This window comes from Periophthalmus magnuspinnatus, chromosome 15 (assembly GCF_009829125.3).
Source record: "Periophthalmus magnuspinnatus isolate fPerMag1 chromosome 15, fPerMag1.2.pri, whole genome shotgun sequence".
In the NCBI taxonomy this organism is placed as follows: domain Eukaryota; kingdom Metazoa; phylum Chordata; class Actinopteri; order Gobiiformes; family Gobiidae; genus Periophthalmus; species Periophthalmus magnuspinnatus.
Window position 1 is genome coordinate 26187968 of NC_047140.1, and position 24989 is coordinate 26212956.

The 24989-nt window shown below is 38.1% G+C and overlaps 2 protein-coding genes across 2 annotated transcripts; one reads left to right on the forward strand and one right to left on the reverse strand.

The window, feature by feature from the left end:
• Positions 1-4513: 4513 nt before the first annotated feature.
• Positions 4514-14599, forward strand: hmgcll1 (3-hydroxymethyl-3-methylglutaryl-CoA lyase-like 1). Its single transcript, XM_033979159.2, has 9 exons — positions 4514-4755; positions 5394-5471; positions 6332-6439; positions 6697-6792; positions 6868-7016; positions 7454-7517; positions 8217-8405; positions 12626-12751; positions 13635-14599. The coding sequence occupies exons 1-9, from the start codon at positions 4660-4662 to the stop codon at positions 13737-13739; spliced, it is 1011 nt and encodes a 336-aa protein (XP_033835050.1). The 5' UTR covers positions 4514-4659; the 3' UTR covers positions 13740-14599.
• Positions 14600-16282: 1683 nt separating this feature from the next.
• gfral (GDNF family receptor alpha like) lies at positions 16283-20718 on the reverse strand. Its single transcript, XM_055227184.1, has 9 exons — positions 20662-20718; positions 19785-19898; positions 18993-19148; positions 18799-18858; positions 18049-18364; positions 17237-17493; positions 17075-17149; positions 16925-16997; positions 16283-16349 (listed from the first exon to the last, which is right to left on the reverse strand). The coding sequence occupies exons 1-9, from the start codon at positions 20696-20698 to the stop codon at positions 16283-16285; spliced, it is 1155 nt and encodes a 384-aa protein (XP_055083159.1). The 5' UTR covers positions 20699-20718.
• Between the last annotated feature and the right edge of the window lie 4271 nt (positions 20719-24989).

Below are 24989 nucleotides of genomic sequence, written 5' to 3' on the forward strand. Positions count from 1 at the left end.
CCTTTCTCGTGCCTCTCTTCCATTTTTAAAACTTCTCTCCAACACAGCGGAACATTGAGTGACTGTATTTCACTTAATTAAAAGCAGTGGCCAGCGTGTCCAGATGTTATGTGGCTTCCATCTAGAAGGAGTGTTGACATTCGGTGAATAGGAATGGCCACCTGCTAACCCAGGTCTTGGCATTAGGGATGATCTGAATTCCTGCGGCCTGTTGCCTGGCACGATTGCTCAGAGCACTTCACAATCCCATCGACTGTTGAATATCATGGATTCCTTCCAATTTGACTACATTTCTTATTTCTCTAACACAAGAGCGGCCATGAATGAGCTACTATTTTTGTAAGCGTCACTTCTCAGCTTCTTACAGCAACCTGTTGGCCACATGAATCGACAAGTGCAAGTGTTATAGTAAAGATTCATAAACATGTCTCAGTCTCTGCTACTGTGGTAAGGAAGAGTGACAGTCACCATTAAAGATTAGTAGCATTAAACCCCAAAACAAAGCACTTAAAAAATCGGATTGTTTGTACTTCTGGTGGAATAAACAAGATCACATTTTTATCTTTTTTTAATCCAAACATGCTACAATTGAAGATTTTGGTAAATAATACTCTTTGTAAAACACTGTTACAGACTTTTTGGTTTTAAACAGCAAGTATTAACCATGCATGATTCAAAACCTTGCAGTGCTCAGATAGAATACATTTCAGAAAAGCTAAAACGCTTGTATTTTCAAATATTGAACAATGTATGCATATAATGTTACAGTTTTGTCATAATTACCGGTAGATCTTATATGTGTTGTCTCCTTACATGTCATTATATATGATTCTACAACTGCAAACCGTAACAGTTATTATTCATTTGCTTTGGTAATTCCCAGTTCCACCAATTTCCCCTGTGTTACCTCATTGTTTCTTTCTTCCTGTGGCTCAAAGTTTATTTGCACAGTGTCACCTTGCAGTCCATCCACAAGGCAAGTGAAATTGTATCTAATAAAAATGTTTTGCAGTTTACCTAATTCATCTCCGCACATATGGTTCTTCTTATTTGTGTTTTGTGGGTGGCCTGCGACTTCCATGCGGCTCAATCAGTCCCTGCTGAAAAGAAGTGAACACATGGGTCAGATTTTAACACGCCTGGTATGACAAGGCTGCCGTAGACCCACCATAATATGTGTCCTTACAGAAGGCAAGGTAGGAGAAGGTAGCGTGCTTTAGTTTGTTTGTTTGTTTTTCTCCTATGCGTGCTCCCCAAACCTTTTAGGATTCGGAGTAAGAGCAGACTGTGAACTGAGCTGTCGTTCTGCATTACCATAAGAGATGGCACCTGCAGGAGTGTATATATATCTTGGAAAGTTAACATGTTTGCGCAGTCCTGACATGTGCTTTATTTCAAATCCTGGCATCAGTTGGATTTGAGTTTCTTTTAATAGTATTACCGGAATCATAAATAAATATAATCTTTAGCTCATATACCTTTCAAATTAAAGTGTATTTACTCCGAATGTACACAGCTAAAGCAACTTAGATAAATGTCATAAGAAGTTGTGTTAAATATTACTCCTTCTCATTTAAGAGTCTAGTTCAAATTCAGAGTGTGCTTGCAATTTATGCTCAAAAAGACATTAAAAGCTTTAAATGAAAAACACAAATAAAGGCTGTTCCTTTGTAAGCCAATGACTCCATCTGAATTAATAAACCAGATTTACTATATCGCTCAACTTTCAAAGCAGTTAATATGCAACTAAATAGACAACATCAGAGAGATTCCACTGTCTACCTGAGTGCAATTACAGTCTTTAAACAAAACAATGATATAAAAATTTATTAAAGCATGCTCATTTCTACAGATTAAAAACACAGGGCATATACTGGCCATATTGTCTTAATCATCATCACTGCAGTAGCCAAGACAATCAAACGTGGCATCTCGCTGTGTTTATTCTGTAGATTGGACGTAATGCTTTGTAAGCTCCATAATGTATCTTATGCAGCTGAGAAGAGACAATGGACTATTCACCCTAGGCCTTTATCGGGTGAGCCTGCAGAAAGGACTTAATGTTGTATGAAAAAATCACATATTTTGCTCTATTAGTATTGTTGCATGTTTTACTACTAGCTGGTGGTCTTACCCAAATGGGACCATCCAAGTGTAAAAGATGAAAGGAATACAAGAATTCTGAAAAAAATTACATTTGACACTTTTCAAAATTTTCTTTGACCAAATTTAAGTACGTTTATATAATATCCTAATGTTTTTTAATTCATATATTAAGCTTCACACATTTTATACAAATTTAAATGAGGTAAAAATGATGTCTAGAAGAGCTGGAAGTAATAGGACACTATGGATTTTACACACATTTGGCATTTTGGCATTGGCCAGGTCTTAGGAAGTCATGCAGTTTTTAAAAGCTGATGAAAAGCCCAGCAGAGATGTCAACAGTGACCACTTAACCCAGTTCATGTGCATTGTGGCTGTAGTAAATTCAGCCCTGAAATCCTGTCTGTCCCTCGAAGGACATAGATACTCCTAAGGAAATCTCTGACTTTATGATCCGGTTGGAAATCTAACCCAGCCATGAAGACCTCCAAGGTAAAATATAGCAATGTGCACAATAAATACTGAACTGCTTACATCTCCACCTGGATGCACAGTATCTATGAGCTAGCAACTGCTGTGTGGAGGTAGGTGCAAGTTCTACTCCAGTTATGGACAAGAAATGCGATAAATCAAGGTTTGGAATAATGGGTAGTGAGGACACCTTGTCCACAGGTCAGTGGCTTTTGAGGCTATAGTCCGCAGGGCGCAGTGTGATGTGATTTGTGCGAGGATAATCTTTAACACACATGCTGTCTCAGAGGGAAGCTGTGGAAAGTTGGCTCAGTGAATCTTTCGGAAATAAAGAGCCTGGTTATTTTTAATGAAAGTCTTAAGATTCATTATAAAAAGTTAGTTTGATCCTTTACTGCATTTTTAAAATTGCTATGTTTTGTAATGAAATCTAAAACAAAACAGTATTAAATATAGGGCTAAAACTAAAAATTAAGAACCCATTAATGAGAACGCTCCAGTCGCTTAATAGAAATTAAAATCAGATGGTGAATGAAAATTAATTTAAAGTGGTTCTTCTTTCTTCACTGTGTTGTGTTTCAGGGAAATGCACACTTTCATGTCAACCAACAGTATATGAAATGCCCTTTATTCTCATCTGTTTTTGTCCTAAAACATGAAATAATACCCATCTTTTAAATGTAATGTTTCAGCCTGAAAATTGGTTGTGACTTCCAGTACTTTGAGCTTTATTTAATAATTTAAGGCGGTTGTCATCTGCTTGGTTTCCAAATTTCTCATGTGTAAAATTAATTGCTCGCAAGAGACCAGAGTAGACATCAATATTTCAACCATTATCTGTCTGATGTGCAACTTTATAAAACATTACTTTTATTACTTCCATTCTAAAATACATTATGTGTCTTGGGAATATGGTCCCAAGGTCAAACTTCATCCAAAAAAGTGTAATAAGTTAAAACGTCCATTTTCAGATGGTGCGACTGTTTTAGATCCCTTTTATGTCCCTCTTTCCATGCGTAAGCCTTTAAACTTGCGTGTACTCACCTGCATCATATTGCTTTGTCAATGCTGGAAAGCCCCGGAGGCCACTTCTTTTCAGTGACCCTCTGCATCTGGTACTTGTCAAGATAAACTGCAGTATTTTCCTGAAAGCAGAAGAGGAGAAACAGTAGTAGCTGAACATTAATTAAATCAGTATTTTTCCAAATAAAAGTAGCACATAAATAGACTACGCAAGATCAATGCACTTTCTGTTGTGAATATTTAGAATTTTAGAACTGATCAAGCTTGAAGTGAGACACAAAAAGGCTTTTTGAGGGCGGATCACATGAGTAGCCTGTGTCCCTGGAGAGAAAGGTAGGTCTCTCATCACAGCGCAGTTTAGCGTGGTGGGACGGTTGAATGCTAGGCCTTCATTAAGCCCCTCTATTGTTAACATCTGGGTTCAGAAGAATGGCCCTTTCTCTAGTTAAAGGTGCCCTGGCTTAACAAGGGATTTTATTACACGTGCGGTGGACACTGGCAGCAATGACATGGCTGCCAATGAGAAGTCTGCAACTATAGGGTCAACAAATATGAATCCAAGTTTTAATCTGAGTTTTAACTATAACATAATAAAAATCTATAGTCAAAGTTCAAAAGTCCTACAATTTTCTCATTCAAAAAATTATTTAAGCCTGAAATTCATTCATCACAAAACATACTAACCATTTCACATTTATGTAGGATAGACATTTTTCTGTAATCAGAGCAAAAAAGAAAAGTAGTAGCTAAATACAACGTCCTTGGTTAGCTCAAATAATTTACTCCAATCCAGACTATTGTTTTTCCAGCCCATTGACTCCAGTGCATCAGTCTTGCCCTATCACAGTCTGTGTTTTGATCCCCTCCCTCTGAGGATGGGGCTGCCATAGCAACTGCTGATTCATCCTTCTACGAGCAACAACCTAATACAATTTACTCATGCAGCAAGACTATTCATTACTCAAACAGCATTAGCCAATTGATTTATCTTCTTCCGTACAGTGCTCTATGTAAGTCCGCCTTAAGAGTACAGGAGCAAGCTACAGCCCATCGCATCAGATGGGTAACGTGCCCAGTACAGTAAAGCACTGTCTGAGCTCCGAACAACTGCTACAGGATAACCCATGGCTGAGGAGCTGGCTACTGGAAAAGAAGGTGGGTCTTTTTGTTAGTTCGGCGCACATGGTTTGCCACATGACGTGACGCTCTCTTTAGCGGAGGAGGAGACGAGGTACAAATATGGAGTATTCACCGCTCATCATCCCGCTGGAGTTGGTTCAGATGAAGCCCGTACATTAACAAAACGATAAAGACTTACATTTGAGTGATTCTTGATCTACAAACACGGTCAATTTCATTTAGCTAAATAGTCCCACGTGAAGTGATGAGTAACTAGCTAACTGGCTATACTGTGTCATTCATAACAGCTACACCTACAATAAAACAGGTACAGGAACTTACATAACGGCCCAGCTAGGTTAATTATTAGCAACAAATAAGTCGATACCGTGTATGTTTTGTAATTAATAAATAATAAGTTACATCAAACTTACTGTAGAGGTCCCGTTAGCAATGAGCTCCAAGTGCCTCTTTGTAAATGCTAACAATAACAATAAACATTTCACTGCAGCACATTCGCTACGGTTTGGGGGAATCGTATATTCTTTATTTATTTATTTTTTTCCCACATATTATTATTATTATTATTATGATTATTGGGATAATAGTGCTCGTTTTATTATAAATTAACTTACAAAGATGTAGATGTCTGAACTCTTCCATTCATTTTACAGAACACAACCACACAAGGCTTTCCTGAACATGTGAAAATTGTGGAGGTTGGTCCAAGAGATGGACTTCAAAATGAAACAGTAGGAATACCTCTTCTCTCCTTTTTATACAGCACAGTGTTATTGAATAGAGGGTGTTAATGAATAATCCATAAGGACTCAGCTATAGTGGCTTTACATTGTGGGATTTTCAATGGGAATAAAGAAACAGATTCTGCCCCTGGCCAAAAGCATGCCACTGTCTGCGCCGTACCTTGAATGGTTAAATGGTTTTGAAAATATATGTATCTGTAGAGGAGACTGGAATAAGCTGAGAATACAAAACAAAAACAAAAACAAAACTTTCAGTGTAAGACAAATTAATTGGGAAATCAAATTTTCCATATTACTCTTACTCTTTTTTTATGGGAGCTAGAGTGGATCAACTTACTACATAGTGATTTTTGGGCTAGCTTGTTCTAAATTGTTTTAGGAGAGAAATTTACCTAATGTATAATGGCCAACCAAGACAACAGTTTTGATCTAAATAAATTAGCTTTTATGCAGTACTCAGTCATGATAGCGTGATATTTTTCTCCCCAAAAAGCCTATCTCCATCCTAGCCAAACATTTTGAGGGCATGTGTTTTATTTTAATGGCACAAGATAAAATGTGTAATTTAATGGTTGGCTCAGTTCATCCAGTGGCTCAAATTCAGTTGCTTTTAAGAAAGATGTTTTGTCTCTCACTCAAGATACTTTGTCAGTTCTGTTACCATGCACTGTTTCTGTTTATAGAGAATTGTTTAATGTTTTATTAATGCCATATCCAAATGGAGATAATTACTGATTTCCATTGTATTCCTAACTTAGATGTGAAAAATATGTGAAGAGTGTGCGAGTACCTCCCATGTTGAGCAGAATCAAACCCAGAAATCTCTGGTTCCGTTTTATTGTTCTCAGGAAATTGTTCCAACGGAGGTTAAAATCCAGCTGATAGACATGCTCTCCGGAACAGGCCTGTCAGTGATTGAGGCCACAAGCTTTGTTTCTTCAAAGTGGGTACCACAGGTAATAACCATTCTTTGTCATATAGAAAATTGTGTGAGTGTTGGTTGTCAGTGTAACCACTACTTTTACAGCTAGCTCCCATAGCATACTTTTATACTTTTCAATAGCAGTTCAATGTAAGATGAAAATGTTCCTCTTTAGTCCTGTAAGGGTCACTTGCTTGAATTCAAATAACACACCTTGATTTATCTGCCGCAATATATACAATGGATGTTTAAGGATTATTTTGGATCATATGTTTCCATGTCTCTGTTTAGATGGCAGACCACACTGAGGTACTAAGGGGAATCCAAAGAGCAGCTCATGTCCGCTACCCAGTTTTAACACCAAACCTACAAGGATTTCAAGATGCTGTAAGCAAAAGATTTGGGGTTTAAGTGGAAATTTAATTGTAATAATGTCCCTAAATATATATTTTTTTATTACAGGTTGATGCTGGTGCCACTGAAGTAGCTGTATTTGGCTCAGCATCAGAAAGCTTTAGCCAAAAAAACATAAACTGCTCCATTGATGAAAGCATGGTGAGATTTGAGGAAGTAATTAACAGTGCTCTGGAGAAGCATATCCCCGTCAGAGGGTTAGTACTATCTTATATGTATGATATTTTTCTCTATAAAACTAAAAAAAAACTTTCCCTATAAATCTGCATGGTCATAAACACAATTCTATAATAACATATTTCATTAAACTGCCAGATGTTCTCCAGGTTATATCTATCCACTGGTGAACCACAAGCCCAGCTGTACATTTAAGAAAAGTCTTGGATAAAAGTTGTCTAACCCAACATAAATGTATGCTTTCTAAAATTAGGTTTGCCATATCTTGTCCTCGAAAGACCCGTTACATGGAGTTATTTCTGTCGAACTACATCACTACAATTCCAATTCCAACTTATAACAAAGGATTTAAATTATGAGTTTGAAAGAATTGATATTTAAAATCTACTTCTATACTGTTTGTAAACGTAATAATAGATAGAAGTATGTATAAAGCAGAGCATTGTCTTTTTTACAGATATGTGTCTTGCGTTCTTGGTTGCCCCCATGAGGGATACACTGAGCCCGCTAAAGTTGCTGAGGTGAGTCCTGAAGTTTGTGTATCAAGAATAATATTTATGTATTTTTTATGGAATCATATAGTACTTCTTACTATGTCTGTGTAGACCCTCAGTCGTCCAGGTCTGATCCATAGCAAACGACGAAGTTAAATCTGTCAACTGGACAAATCGTGCTGAGTATTTTCCTAAGGTAACACTGAGTTAAACTGGCTGCTTTCTGCCCTGGTTTAGGTGCTTATTTGTCCAGTTGACAGATTTAACTTTGTCGTTTGCTATACTTCTTACTATATTATTGGTAACTTACTGAATTTTTGAAAATGGTCAGCAAGCAGCAGATTGTCATTACTTTTGAAAAGTGGCTTTGTGGCATTTTAGAATCACACATGCATCTTTCTTGTGTTATTTTTTTCAAATAATTGCAACTAAGTACAGGGATGGGGGTTGAGATAGAGGGTAGGTGAAAAAAGGAATTTTTTGAGAATTCAAGCCTCAAATGTGGGACAATACAGGATTATTCAAAACACAACTATGAGTTAGCTATTATAAGGGCACACTGTTATAGCATGATTAAAAGCTCATGAAAAGATCATGTCAGTTTTGTATAATATGTGTCTTTTAGGAAATAAAACAGGTGCTCTTATCCACTGTCCACTCTGCGGCACAAGGAATGAGAGTAGTAGTAGTTTTAACACATAAAGTATTTAAACCTTTGTTTTTCAGGTAGCGAGGCGGCTGTATGATCTGGGCTGCTATGAGATCTCCCTGGGGGACACTATCGGTGTGGGGACTCCAGGCTCCATGTCCAAGATGCTCCAGAGTGTGATCAAAGAAGTGCCTCCTCAGGCTTTGGCGGTCCACTGCCACGACACATACGGACAAGCGCTGGCCAACATCCTCACTGCACTACAGGTAAGAAAGAAGCTGTCTCTTCATAGCACAACCTTTGTCACTTTTGTTTTTCCAAGTTGGTATTTTGAATTGGTCAGGATGGAGAGAGATTTTCTGCAGAAAGTGTACAGCCTAGATACGTAGCCAAAATGAAAGAAGTGTGTGGGTATGTAGGGAGGAAGTACCATCATTGAAAAGAAAAGGAAATACTCCGACAGAGACACAATGAGTCATATTTCTTTCCGACACCCACATAATTCTATCATCTATGAAAAATAAAACTTTGTCATACGTTCATATGGGAAATTTGAAATGACAATGAAAAAATAAGAACTAAGAAAATACTATTATTAGATTTCACAGTTTCACAGTCAGAACATAGATTTTCCAGACTTTTAGCATTTTTGTAGCATCACTAGTCTCGCAAGGAATAAGTCTAATCATTTCACTGCAGCCTGAACTTGTCAAATTTAATGTACGGTAATAATCTAAAAGTAATATGAAGCGAAAGACCGTAATTATTTTGTCAATTGAGAAACAACAAGTGAAACTCTCTTTGAGCAGTCTAATTGAATGAAATTACTTTAAAATTGCCCCGTGAATGTGTCCTCTGTTAAATAGAAGTGTAGGTTACGCAGAAAACATCAATCAGACGAGCAGCATTAAGAAACATGATCTAAACCTTGGCTCAAAGCTAAAAACTGAATCTTAATTAGCCAAAGATACAGTATTTCTAAGGGACTGTCTTTACCAACTCGCTTCTCTATATATAATTAGTTTGAAAAGATCTCTTGTGTCATCTTTTTAGCTTATGTAAATTGCCATAATTCAGAGGCAATAGAGATATGGTGGTATCAGTTCTCCGGGGCTGGGCGGGTCAGCAGATGTGAAGGGGTCAGTACAAAGGCTCACCTATCCACTGTCTGTTGGACAAAGGTGGAGAGCTGGGCCCCTGGGGTATCCTAACTCATCTGTCGCTTGGCTCTTGAACTCTGACAATGCTGCGTTTAAAGTCCCCTGAAAAATGATCCTTCCGTTTTGAGTATGTGATGAACAGGGACCAAAACCGAAGCTCTAACTGCATTGGATAGAAAAATTATGGAAGCACTTCACTTTACAAGAGACTAAATGTTTACGCTAAACAGTTGCACATGCACTGTAAAAATAGTGTGGGAACAGAATTAATTGTACAAGTTTTACAGATATTCGGATTTACAGCCTAATAAAATAGAAAAACAAATCTAATCTGTTTTAATGGTTAACAGGCTTGTATTCAACACTCTCCTAAGAACTAATTAGAAATGTGGCGGTGTTTTTTCTGTATCTAACATCAGATCATTTGTACCTACTTACTTAGATAGGCATTTCAGAGCAGATCTGTATTTTCTATTCCACTACATTTGAAGTAAAAAATATATATATATATGAATAGGGTTAAAATAATTTATTTCACTTTCACTGTCAACTTAGCAGCTAATTATAAAAGCTAATGTAATGTAATAATAATAATAATACAAGTCACAGATTCTTCAGTCGGTCTGGTTTAAAAAGCTCAACAGATAACTCACAATTAATACTTTCATTGCTTCCCAAAAATTATTAGAAATACTTCAGTGTGTTCAGTGGTTATTATATAAATAAATTGAGCACTTACAATATTATATATTGTTAGTCAGCGGTAATAAAAAAAAAAAGCTGTTGTTGTGCCAGAAGGCCGCACCACCAACTGGGACACAAATGAATTCCCCCAGCGCTGTCAGACCTGAGTCACCCCTTTTGTTCCTGATGAAAACATTCCTCGTTCTTTGTACCGTTTGCTTTTTTTCTCAGGAGGTCTGGGGTCTCCCGGCAGCTCACACAATGACCATGTATGTGCTTAGATTACACCGCCTTGGCAAGGAAAATTGTTTACTTTTACATGCAATTTTAGTGCATTGTGCAGTGGTGCAGCTGGGGATTACAGGAAGACTTGTTTGTTGGGTCTCATCTGTCTGACTTTTGAAGCTTTTGCAACTTGAAGCGCAATTTATGTTGAATTATGCAGTTCATGATTGTCGGTTAGTTGACAAATAAACCACAAGTAAATAATGTACAGTACTTTATTTATTTACAAGCTTAAAAAAAAAAATTCATCTAGTCAGACATAAATTTTCTGTAACACTTTTTAGATGTGTACATTTATGTATATATCTTTCTTATCTATACGCATTCGGGGGGGAAATATACATCTGATCCATATAGACCTCACTATGTTACTCTCTGCATTCATAGTTTGAAGAAAATATATGCAAAATGAAATGCTGTAAAAGTTGTTAAAACAGTGTTAGTTTACTTAGCTGCAGCTGGCTGTAAGTTCCTGGTAACACGCTGTATATGTGTCAGCAGTGGCTGTGTGACATTTTCTTTGGTTTTGAGTCTAAACTTGAGTTTATGTAGCACTCAGCAGAGCATCAGTCCTATAGTGAATACAGGCTTTCTACCCCTCTCTCTCTGACGCAGTTTTAAGGCCAAAATGGGAGCATGTCCATCGTACGGCTGGTATAGAATGTCATTGGACTTATCCCTAATCTTCACTATTACAAAATACACTGTGTCTTTACCCAGGAATGCATTGTTTTTACTAAAGCCACAGCCTCAATATGACATTTTAACAGTAAGCACTGGCACATCTGGTTTCTGGGCAATGTGAAGCTAACTGAGCATTGGCGAGCTGAGGCGGTCAACCACCAGTTCCTGTGCGATTAGCCCAGAGGAGCGAGGCATGCGGCTGAAGGGCTTATTCAGGTTCTCCAGGAAGCCGTACGCAGAAGACCCCTGATCCCCCCTGGTTAGCACCTGAAAGTGAGAAGACCGGCATAGCAGATTACAAGCCACTATTTATACAACAAAAAAAGCCTGCCTAATACAATATCCTGCACAGGGTCTGACCAAGGTCTGGAAATCTTGTGCACGACCGGAGTTAGATCCCCTCGCTTCCACTCCACCTCCTGCTCGTGCCCCTGCCAACACAAACACCAATTATGGCTGGCTCGCACACTGGCTCTTGAAAGAAGCAGGCCCTTGTATTGGAGAAACTAATTAACAACATTGTTCATAATTAAGTTTTTCCTCTTTTATCACTTTTGTTGTGTTATTGAACGAGTTGAAATTGACTCCAGGATGTGTGTGTTAGCTGCGTGTTAATTATGTCTCACAGTGGGATCCTCTGACATCTGGCTCCACTGTAGAAGCTGGAAAACATCTTCATATTCTCATGACAATCCCTGGGACATGTGGAAAACATCCCCAGTCTTTCATCTGTAATGACTCTTTAGTCTGGTGTGAAAAAATCCAATCAAGTCTTTTCAGACAACCTAGACTTCTCTTTAATGTCACATGCCTGTAAGATGTTTTTAAAGTATATTTAGCATTGGTTATCGGGGTGAATTCAATGATACCATGAAGCAAAGTAAAGAGTACAGTTAGGCCTGTCATTGTAGACTCATTGTTTTTAGTAGTATTATAAGACTTCTAGGACGGATTATAGATATTAAATACTAAGTGTTTCATTCTTCCATTTATTTATTGCACCTCATGGTTTTTTTTTATAGTTTCCATTCATATTTTTCTGGTGCAATATATCACACAAAATGAGTTATTGTGACAAGTCAAGTACAATATATAATCAGAAATCATTGTACAAGTATCATTCAATGTTCAAGTAGTGAAAAGGCCATTTTGATTGGAAACAGCCAAAGTAAATTGCATTAAAATCCTCACACAAGGCCTGACTCTGTGCACAATGAACTCTCCGAATATTTTAATCAAAAACATCCCTCAAATAGTTTATGACAGCCATAATTGTCATATTAAGCAGCACCTGCACTTTTCTCTTATATACAATTCCCATATTGTTGGCGTGATGTAACAAGATACTACCAACCAGCAAAGGGAAAAATGTCAACCCAGTGTGGTAAGAAAGTGAATCCCCCATGGTTAAGAGCGAGGTAGTGCTGTAATAACATCAGTAAGAGCAGAATCAGAAACATATGAAACTCGCTCCCTAATGTACTATTCATATCGACATGGCCATAATTAGAGCAGTGGTTTGAGCTGACAAAGAGGATGACTAAGACGTATACGGTCAGACATTCTGTGCCCACTCATCTTTATAAACACGACCGCAGCCTTGGCACCACAATCTGACTGAATAGTGATCCTCGTGTGTTGAAGTTGTGTTGAAGTTGTGTATGTGTTCACAGATGGGGGTGAGTGTGGTGGACTCGGCCGTGGCTGGTCTGGGAGGGTGCCCGTATGCTCAGGGGTCATCTGGAAATGTCTCAACAGAGGATGTTCTCTACATGCTCCATGGCATGGGCATTGAAACAGTAAGTACGCTAGATTGTGTCCTTTGACACATTGGATGTAATTTATGGATTAAGCAAAGGCTACTGTTTAGGCCAAGCAATACAATCACTTCCACCATTTACATAAACACACCACTCTGCAAACATACAGGTCTGTTATGTTTATTTTGTAATATCAGGGGATGGAGGTCTGCGGTCAGAGCAGCCCACGGCATAATATGGGCCCTTTCACTGCAATTTATTTAACAATCTCTACCCCTGCTGGTCAGAATCTATTACTGCAACTTTTAAATGTGGTTGTAGGATTGAGTTGATATCATGCTTGAGTCATTTTAATTAAGAGGTCCACAGCTAATCCTCTGTCAGTAAAAGCATGTATTTTGGAGCAGAATTCAGAAATGGAGGAAGACATGTGACTATTTCTCTGGGCCAAATGACGTTAATTAAAGGTCTGTATTGTTTGTTTAGAAATTGTTGTGTAAGACAAAATACAAATGTAATCAAAGATCAGGACTGAGGAAAATAGTTTAATTTCTTTCTCATATAGTCAAGCCCTGTATGAGTGTAAGAATACCATCTTCAGGTAACAGTACTGTAAAAAGAGGCAATAGATAATAATAGTGGTATCAAGTAGCAAATACATCCCCTAACAATATAATGGCGTCCTGTCTGATAACACTCCTTTTTCTTACAACTTTAAATCTGCGCTGTGGGAACTCAACTTTTGGGTCAGACCACTTTGGACAGACAAGAGTTGCAGTTTTGGAGATGGTCATTTTCACATCACAAGTTCACCACTTTTAATCGAGCTTAAAAAAAGAACTGATGCAAAATAAATCTGTGACAGACTGATTTCACCTGATAATTTATAATATGATACTTCTATTTGTGATTGTATTTTCAGGGAGTGAGTCTTCCTAAGGTGGTCGAGGTTGGTGAATTCATCTGCACTGCTTTGCGTCGCCAAACAAACTCAAAAGTTGCCCGGGCCCAAACCAGGAAGTTATAGTGTATTAAATGTATTCTTGTTCCTTCTTAAGTGCTTCCCTGACTGTCGCTGCCTTTAAATCTGTGTCCTATGCTGCTGTACCTCTACAATGCTGTGTTCTTCAAGCCTCCTTATACTAACAATCTTCATCTTGATTTAAGTATTGGTAAATGCATTTCTTTTGTAATTATTCTGTGTGGTCTGAATATGAAAAACTATATGTATCTATATATTTAAAATGGTAGTTATTTATTATAAAACTGGTAATGCAATCATGATCATTTTCTTCATAGTATCAAACGTTAAAATTTTACTGTTATGTTTATTGTGAGTGGAAACATCATGGTTTTACAATTATTTCTGACCATTGACACCATAACCAAACAGTAGTGGAATTGTTTTGTTTTTCTTTTAATTTCTGTAGTATTTACTCAGCTTTATGAGATCAAACATTTTCGAATGATAAAGTAAAGTTAATGTGACGTAAACAGCCAGACAGAAAAAGCACTTTACCTTTAGGTTGACTTTTTATAGATGAAATAGAAATGACTTATTTTTGCTTCTACAAATGATCACAATATTTATTTTTGGTTCTTAAAATTATGAGCTTATTTTTCACAGTCTTTAAAAAGTTCTCTGAAAATCCTTGTTCTTCTCTCTTGAAAGTGTCTTAATGACATTTTATTGCCAGCAGCATTCTCAGAAAGGGTTGTGTGTGGTAAGAGCTTAAAAGCCACCGCCTGATTCATGTTTGCCAAATAAGTGCTCTTCTCATTCAGTCTTTAAAACATGGCACCACAATATATGCTATTTTTCTAAATGTGTGGGGTTATTACGCTCTTTTTTTTCTCCCATTATCAAATAAAAACACAAATCTTCCACTGCCTTTGATATTTTTTTAAAACAAAATACACACAACTGAAAAAAATGTAATATGAGCTTATGCAGTATGTGTGGTTATCTGCCATCTGGACAATGAATTGGTACAATTCTGTATTGAGGTTCAAATGAAGCCTTGTGCAAATGAAAATGTCATACAGATGAAGTGATTTATAGGCAATGTCTAAGCTACTGGAAAGTAATTATTCAATCAATGAATGAAAAACTGGCCTGAAACAAACTTGGTAAACTTTTGAGAGATACTGACCCCAGGTGGCCAGGTTTTGAAAATTCTCTGAGGCAGATGTTTAGCCATCAAATCCAGGCCCTCATGTTGTCCTACTGCACATTTGAGAACAAACTACCTATTCCACACTCGCTGGTGCCAGTCTTTTAATCACTTTGCTTTATAAAGATACTGTTTCAGATAAGTAGCATAAACTATGTGAGAAACTTACATAATACAGCTCTGCTTGTGTGCAAGTCTCTCCATGGTCTAGTGGACTGGCCCTCCACTCTGCGGACTTCAGGGACCAGCCCAGAAGCAGAACTAAACATGAGGGATCAGCGTTTCAGCCTGAAGCTGTGAGACAGGTCTCTACTTTGACCATGTTTAAATCCAGGCACAAAACAGTTCTGTTTAGCTGTGCATATGACTGAGGGGTTTTTATTCTACACTCTTCTCTTTGTTAATTTTATGATGATTATTTCTGTATTGATTTGTTTGTATTGTGATTTTAAAGTCTTTCTTATTCTGTAAAGCACTTTGAATTACTTTGTGAACGAACTGTGCTATACAAATAAACTTGCCTTGCCTTGCCATAATGACTCAAGGAAAACTTTGTCAAGAGGAATAAATGAGATTATCTGTGTCCCCAAACAACTTCACCATGAAAAATAACTCCCTGAGAAGCAATTGACCATGTTGATGTTTTGAAAGCTTCATTTGATGGTTTGTGACGCCTGCATTATGTTATTTTTGGAGAGCGTGTGATTCAAATGGGGTTAAATATGTGTTCAAGTGTGCCGAGACAAAGGCAAAATAGAACAGACAAGTGGGTATTAGCAAACGATTCAAGACTCAAGACTGGAGCCAATCAAGAACACTTAAGAGCTCAAAATAACACGCCAAGTGCTGTCATAACAATCAAAGTGTAATGGTAGACTGAAGCTGCCTCATGTCGTGAGTCGGCTCTGTCAGATGATAAAACAAGGCAATTGAAGTCATTTTGTGTCTTTCTTCTTGCCCTGTATCTAAAAACATCAGAAAAATCATGTTACCTTTTTGATCACACACCTTTATTGCACTGATCAAGCAAAAATATAAGCGTTTTTAAAATATCCACTGCACCGCTTGCTTTTGTCAAACATCAAACAGAGGAATGAAATGTTTTGTTCATTGCAAGGTTTAATGTCAGAACAAGGTGACGCATTTCAATGAGAATAAAGACAAAATGAATGTTAGGGGCTATGTACACCTTCTGGCTGACAGTATTGATCAGTGCAGCCCTGTGACTGATGAAAGAGGTACATCTCAAACTTGATTTTTTTCCTCTCCTTTTTCATGCCAGCCTTGCCCTTTTTAGACTCATTCATTATTGAGTTGATTTGAGCTGGGCTGAGTGTTATACGCCTATGACTCAGATGATACAAGACGACTGTTGTCAAAAGTGAAAACATTGATTTCAGAGACTAACAGTGTGGGTCTTCTGAAAAGAGTGCAGCTTATTTTCTTTCCGTCTCCTTGCCAACCTGTGAGATAAACATAAACAAACTTTTAGGAAGAAGATTGCACTGTCCAGTTTACATACATGGCTTCTACAGTTTGCTATAATAATTAAAAATAGATAATGTTGACGTGTAATGTTGTTGCAGTGGTTTGACAGACGCACTTAGGTGAATAGAACTGCTTTAAAGTCTGCAGTGGGGTCTTGTAGATGGATTTGACTAACATTAAAATGATTCTTCATCCAAAAATAGTACAATAAGCTATTTTTTAGACTGTAAAGACTGGGGCGACAGTAGCTCAGTTGGAAGAGTGTTTGTCCACTGATCCGAAACATAAACATTATTGGGAGAGAGGTCACATCTATTGACCCACAGTTTGGCAGTGTGATTCTAGCTTCCACAGATGATTACTGTCATTGTGTCCTCGGGCAAGACACTTAAACCCCTCACCCCTCAGTGTCTGTATGAATGTGTGTGTGAATGGGTTCCTTGATTGCTTTTTGAGTGCCTTGAAGGTGGAAAAGCATGATATAAAATGTGAAAATCTACCGGTTTTAGTAAAAGTTATTATTAAATCATCTAGATTACTTGATACTCACCATAGTATAAGTGAAATCGCCAAAATTGTGACGCCCGTAAGAAGCACACAAGCAAACCCAGGCAGGAGCAAATCTGACAAGACACCACTTATCAACATGAATCAACAATAAATGTACCCAAAAATACAACTGATCTGAAATTTCTTTTACCACTCAAGTCAAAAAGCACATCTTCTGATCGGGATGGAGGTTTGGTAGGAGCATTGTTGTCCTTCCACTGTTTTACTAAGTACATTTGAACAAAACACAAACTTTTACAGAGTGGTAGTGGAGAAATATCTTGGTAGTATTTTGAATCGGAATACTACTTACTGAAGAGTGACCTGTTGTGGAAGACCTCATGAATCCTGCCACACGTTTGCAGGTCAGGGCCCAACAATCCCTCACAAGAGCAGGGGTAATGAAGAGCAGTGCCCACAGTGTCTAAAAAGGCTGTTTGACATTCAGGCTCTGCTCCCAGGATGACAGCGGGATTCATCTGACTCAAGCACTCCTGTGTGTAAGGGGTCGCCAGACACTGAGGGTCCCCAGAGATCCAGCATCTCCACTGAAAAACACTCAGCCGCCTCCTGCACGTACAGCAACAGCGTACTCAAGCACTTAGAATAAAAATGTGTGTAAAACTGTTCAAAATAATCCAACTGTACAGAGGATCGCATGAAGGTTAAACCAATTTATCTGACTCTTTTGAAGGTACAACTTTTCTGGTGGTGGGTTCGCTGCTTATTTGTAGCTGCATCGCCTGGAACGTCAAATCCGTGGAGAGGCTGCCTACTGTAAGAATGCATGTTTTTCAGTGTATTTGTAGGCAATAATTGAATAACTCAAGAGCAGCATGTATAATGACAGAGCAAGTTGTGGACCCAGAAAACTTACATTATGCAACTTTAAAACCAAATAGATCTGTTCTTAACTTCACCTGAAAGTTTTTATAATCTTAGGACAGATTTCTAACAAACTTGACAGCTCAAGTGTGAAACTGGAATACTAATCTATCTGGCTCTATTGAAGCAAATCATTTGGCCACACAAAACTGGTCCACCAACTTTTCCAATTATCTTGTGTCTAGTAAACAAACTAAAATAGTTTCCCTCCCCGGTGTTTTGCACTTGGATGCTTCGTACCTGCAGCCTCGGTCCCTGATGCATTGTGTAACTATGTGCAGGCAGTTAGTTCTCTCTGTGCCACAGGAGCCACTGTGCAAGGCAGAACTCATCCTTCCACACGCCTCGTCTGAGTCCTGGCACTGGCACATGACCAACATCCTACCCACGCTGGGAGGCATCGCCCGGAAGAAAGCTGTGGTAGCTGTTTGGCACCTGTCCGGGTCACAGTTAGGCTCCATACAGTCTTGCAGAACTGGAGCCATCCTCCCGTTGCACACTGCATCACTGAGACAACGCCGTATGCGCTCCAGACAGGATCCTGATGTGTCATCAACTACAGCATAAGGCACATTTTAAATATCCTTATTACTCACTGACAGACGGCTGCTTATATGGCCACTGTCAGTTTGATACCAGTAGGTGTGATACATTGGGTAATAGAAAAATATTTGGAACCCAAAATTTGACAAAGTTTCATAGAGGATTGTCCAAATGGCTCACACCTTTACTGCCACAGATAGACGGGGGGACTGCAAGCAGGAAAGTAGTATGAATTTGAGCAGTTATTAAAATTTCATTATAATGTTGGCTGTGTCTAAATATTTCCAAGACTGCGGCTCTTTGTCCAGTGTTCCTGGTCTATTATAGTCCTTATCTAGAATAGAGCAGGTCAGTGGAGGAACATATTGTTTGACTTTCCATGATGGTGGACTTAATGTAATGTCTGATAAATGAATTATAAAAATAGTAATAATGTAAAAATAATACCCAAGTCCAGTAAGGTGCTTGATTGCCAGTCATTGTCGGAGCTTCTGTGTCTTTGAGCTGCTGCACAAATAAACACAATCTAATAAACCCATTTCAAGCACAATACACTGGCCCCATTCATGAACTCTCTTTGGTAAACACAAACATCATTTGAGCTCTGAATGCCTGTCCGCATAACAGTGAGAAGACTGCACCTGTCTTTTGATGGCATTGTGTGAGCAGTGCTGGTATAGAGGCACACAGTGCAGCCTCCTGCTCACACACGCATGCTTTGAGGGTGGGGTACAGCTCCAGGACACTGGGCAGGCTCAGGTTACACACAGCCCACTCTTTCATTTGGCACTCGTCCACTGAAATCACAAAAACAGGATTTCCCCAAAGCCTGTCAGCCAGTAGGAGACAGGTGTTTTCATACCACCTGTAGCTCATCTTTCTCGTGGCATTTGTCTGGACTTTTTCATTTATAGTATCTACAAATAAAACACTCATCACTGCATGTGGAACTCAGATATATGCAGAGTAGTGCAAAGTAGTTATTTTAAAATTATATTCTGATTTACATGTGAGCAGTTCTACGGGAAAAGTTTTGAACTGAAGGGCATAAGAGGAGTGTAATTGATAATATGTTTTTTTTTTGTTTAGTTTTTTTATCTGAGCTCTGTACAGACTTTGCCAAAGATGACAAAATCAGCTTCTTGTTTCCAACCTTAAAATATCTCATGTCATTGTCCAATTTCCTCATTATCCCCCCTGTGTGTGGATTCTGCTGCTGGCTATTGGCCTGTTATTACATTGAAGCAGTGGGCCGTGAAGCAGAATCCAATTGAGACTATTTGTAGTATTCTGTTACACAAGTAACTCAGTTACATAACACTATATATATATATATATATATATATATATATATATATATATATATATATATATATATATATATATATATATATATATATATATATATCTGAACAACAAAAATGCATTTTTACCATTTTCCTCACAGAAGGTTGCTGTTGTCTTAGCCATGCACAAATCAGACATGCAGAGCTCCACAGTTGACAAACAGGGATGCGAGAGAGAGCAGATTTGAGGCAAAGTAAAACCTAAAATAAAAACATCTATAAACATACAGATTATAAAGAAACAATCCATGCAATTTGTAGTTAACCAATTTTATATTTGAGAATAGCATATCTACTGGCAATATCTGGAGAATACATGATAAATATGAAGTTTAGTGCGACACAAGATTTGCAAAGTTTGATATGTGTAATGTTTTGTACTGAGGGTCCATCTCTTTTCTCTTGCTTAGTTTGGAGTGTTTCAGTGCGGTATTGAAGTCATCTGTCTAATGTTTAGGTTTGCTCAAAATGACACTGAAAAAAAAAAAAAACGTCACTGTGAGCGGAGTTGCCTCTCCACAGATCTAACCTTGTATCCATGGAGCCATAAAGTGGTAAACATTCCAGGCAAAGCAATAACAAAGTAATACCAGGGAAAAAAAGCAACATGGCGGCACACACTCCACCAAAAAAGGTCCATAGTGCACCTTTAAAGAACGATATAGATGAATCCAAATCCACTCCCTTAAAAGCATTCATGGATTTCAAGGACTCCTTCCTGATTTGAAGGATTTGACATGGCAATGGTCCTCCGTTGTTATTGCAGTAATTAAATTCAAATCAAAATGTTATATCTTGAACAGGGAGAGGTTGTCACAAAATCCCTCAAATCAAGAAGGAATATTTTTTCTGAAACCCTTGAACCCTTTTGAGCCATCTACAGATGAAGTTATGTATTTACTCATTCTATATGTACTACTACTATAAATGTACTATAAATGTGTGAAATTAAATATATGCTTACCAAGTATCAGTACTGCTCCCAGCCATGTTGTTTTCATTTTGGCAGGTGCACTTGCATCCAGCTCTTCCAGTGTGCTGTGCTTTGTCCTCCTGTCTTTAAACGAGATCCACCTCCAGCCCCTCCCCACTCCCACCAACACAAACATAAATTCAATATAAGCTTTAACACTGATTCACTGTGCCCATAACACAGGACAAATGACAGCCCAAAATCCTATTCTTGTCTAGTAGGAGTATTGTTATAGAAGTACAAGTACAAAGTAGTGGTCCAAGAAATCAAGGAAGGGTATGGTTAGGATGGTGAGGGGTAAAAGTATGAAACTACTCTCAAAATGAAGAAAGTAAGTAAGTAAGTAAGTAAGTAAGTAAGTAAGTAAGTAAGTAAGTAAGTAAGTAAGTAAGTAAGTAAGTAAGTAAGTAAGTAAGTAAGTAAGTAAGTAAGTAAGTAAGTAAGTAAGTAAGTAAGTAAGTAAGTAAGTAAGTAAGTAAGTACTACCCTTGACTATAAAAACAACATATGCAAAGTGTAGTAGGTCATGATTAAATTCACTTTATTACCTCTTGCATTTGACCCATTCTTCAATGCTGCAGGGACAGTCTACGGCACCTGAAGACCCATGTCCAGATTGTGAGCCAGGTTTTGGGGAGGACTACCTTAGGAGGAGGACTAGCCTGTTGCGCCTGGTTTGGAATAATGAAAAAAAACAAGACTACCTTAAGGAAACCTTCCAGACACAAGAAAAGTATACCAAGTCCACGCAGAAATGCCACAGTTCAGCTCACAGTGTAACTATGTGGTGTGCTGTGTGGTATGTGTTTCTTTATGTTTATGGTCATTACTCTTTGACTAATTTTCTCAAGGTAAAGACACAATAACAGCTGTACTAGATACCCATACATGTGCACTTTTTTATTGTGCAATAGTGTTCTTAAACCATAGGAAAAGTGTATAAAACACATGAAACATAATAATACAAACAATAGAAGTTAATGTAAAGAATAACTGCATGAATGTTGTGAATACAGAAACTATTGTCAAGGAAAAACAGTGGGAGGGACAAGACACAAGATAAAAAACACGTAGATGGGACAAACTTGAATGACATTAAAAGATATGCGGCAAATCAAAGCAATATGATTTAATAAAGATATCTACCAATTGGAGAACGGATAAACAAACTTAAATATTTATGGGTTTCAAGTTGGAAATGGTCCGCTCCATTACCACAGCAATTTTAATCATTCAAATCAAAATGCTAGATCTTATTAATTGAAAAAAAAAACATACATATAAGGAATGAATCTTTTGCCTGAAACCTCAATGGAATATGTGAAAAACACTTGAAATGCCAGTTGAATGTGCTGCGTAGAAGCTTATCATGCAAGATAACCACAAAAGGCACAAGAGGATGAGTTATGTGAATAGTTCTGTGAATTACATGTCTAAGAGCAAAGTATTTTCCATTTGTTTTATGCAAAGTTGCCCAAACATGATGTAAATGTGTGAGTTGTATATATGTATAGGCTTAGTGTATAGGCTTAGATGTAAATAATCTTACATCTGCTGAGTTATGGGAAGGTTATGATTTGTTTAGTCCAATGAACTTCAGTTACTTCAGTTTTGTCTCTAAAATAAATACTTCAAATATACCTACATATCTACACAGCTCATATTTGGGGTATACATAGCAACGTGTAGCAACTTGTTATCTGTTGGTTTGCTTCAGTCAGAGAGTCTAAACATGTAGGCCTAGCATATCTTGGATTTGACACAGTAATAATTTTGAATATGTGTTAGTGGAATGAGAATTGTCCCAGTATAAGCACTGGACAGTTCCGCAAAAAATACTTTCTCTGGCCACAAGGGGTCAGCAAAAGACGACTTCCTAATTTTCCTAATTACAGATACATTATGAGTCTGAGTGGTTCTCTCTAACACCATACACCACCTTTATCCCAAGGGTATCCTAATAGTGAACATTGACAGTATGAAGAAAATGATAATGAGAAAAAGAGTTACACAGCCCAAACAAACAAAAGAGTCAACAAACATTTTAAAGTGAACATTTATTTGAGTTGACAAAATCAGCAAAGCAACACAACAGGTCAGCCTTCACAATCTCTAGTTGTGAGAAGGACTGAGCCACAGGAGGAGCAAACCAATTACTTTAGAAACACACACATCAGCTTTATTCCCCAAAGGGCAAATCCTAAAGAAGCACAAGACTGCAAACAGTCAGATGCACATACCCAGAGGCCTGTGATTAAAGTGTGTCTTTTAAGCGACGTAATAGTCCCTGCTGTGACAGGTGTAAATGGTAAAGTACCATTCACATTGGTTGTATGAATGCTGCTTATAGGTTTGGAGCCAAGGGCCTTATAGGAGCCTGAGCCGTGGCTATATACCTATACATAATGTGTGCAAGTCTCTGACTGGGTTAGAGGATGCTGGGAAGTGGAAACCTTTGCATTCTATCTCCCATATGGAGCCTTAGGGAATTTGGATGAAAACACATTCAACTTTAAACCCATATTCAATCCTCACAATACTTCACATTTTATTTCTCTGAAATCCACAAAGTCAAACAACAGTGTCTGCCCCAGTATGCGGTCTCCTGTAGACACACGCACACAGCCTGGGCACAGGGCTTCTATGTTTGTACAGTTTTCTTTTGACTCCTGCTGCTGACACTGGGCATGTTTTCTGACCTTTTAATAAGGGTAAGATGTTTCTTCAAGGAGGCACTCTCTGTCACCGTCCAATCACAGCAATACATGTAACCTTTTAGAGCCTCCCTTTTGAAGTGCTCACAGAAAATGATCTGTCTCCAGATATGCAGTGCTTTCAATATGCATGAGTTACAAATTGATGGGAAATGATGACCGTTGTCATAGCAAATAACATAATAAACAAAACATTCTATCCTTTGAATTTTCCTTAAATTGGTAACCATAACATGAAACTGGAAGTATAAACATTTTAGACCTAATACATGACCCTCTAAATGTATTCAGGCTTAGACAGAAATAAATAAATAAATAAATAAATAAATAAACAGATAAATAAATGTAGCACAGGTTATCTTTCTTGATATGAGAAGTACCCTCCACAGCTCAGCCCTGTGTCCTGGTTTGGAGTGGGCATTCGGGGCACTTAGAGTGTGATTTTCACATTCTTCTGTGACACATTTTGTGTGTAGCTCATGGACAGTGTTTGATCGATGCACATGATTAGTGTTGGGCCAACGGCTGCTGCTGTTAGTGATTGACAGCTGTTCTCATCTTTAAAGCCTCCATTATTGACTTGTGTCCCTAAAGCACCAGAGCATCAAGCTTTAAAATCATAATATTCCTAAAAGCTGCTTTGATTAGTTTTCCAAGAGGATTCCTCAAAAACACTGGATGTTGGTCTTTGTCTTTTCACCACCACTGAAAAACATCCCTTAAGACACATTCATGCGGTGAATTTTTATCATTGTGGTGACTGACTATTTGACCTTTCTTCAAACGCTGCTGTTGTTACACACCACACAAATTTACAAAAAAATACTCACTGTTGAAACAATATTACAATGCATAATCCAAAAGCAGGCAACATTTTACAGAACAAACAAACAAGAACAATCACATGTTTACCTTTGCAAATAACACACTCAACTGAACACCTTTTACATATGACACTCTTTTGAGGTAAACTATAGTTCTGTCATATTTACATTTGTTCTATTGTAAAAACTGTGCTGTTGTCCTTGTGGCTAAATGTTCTATTTTCTATGTTTTATCTTCAATAACATTTGGTCCATAATCATGATAGTGGTCATAGTAGTCCTAGTCTGGAGTAACAGGGGTGGACGATGCTGCAGTTTTATTCTCATTTTTATATAGAGCCAAACCGACAGTGGGGTTGACAGAAGTAGATGACATGTGCTGCATAGAACAATGTAATGTCTAGATTAAAGAGGTTACATTTTCTGTCATTGCATCACCCCTCCATGTTACCATCCACCCCTGGTACCTTCCACCCCTGGTACCATCCACCCCTGGTAACATCCACCCCTGGTACCATCCACCCCTGGTACCATCCACCCCTGGTAACATCCACCCCTGGTACCATCCACCCCTGGTACCATCCACCCCTGGTACCATCCACCCCTGGTATGTAAACTATCAGCCTATTAAAAATAAGTGGTTAGACATGCTGATGCTGTTCTAGTCACATAATGGAGCACCTAGGCAAAGGGAGAAGATTGTCCACAAAAAGGCTCTTCACTCGACTTTCTGTCTGTTCACCCAAACCATGTCCAATGAGAAAAACAAAGAGAGATAAAA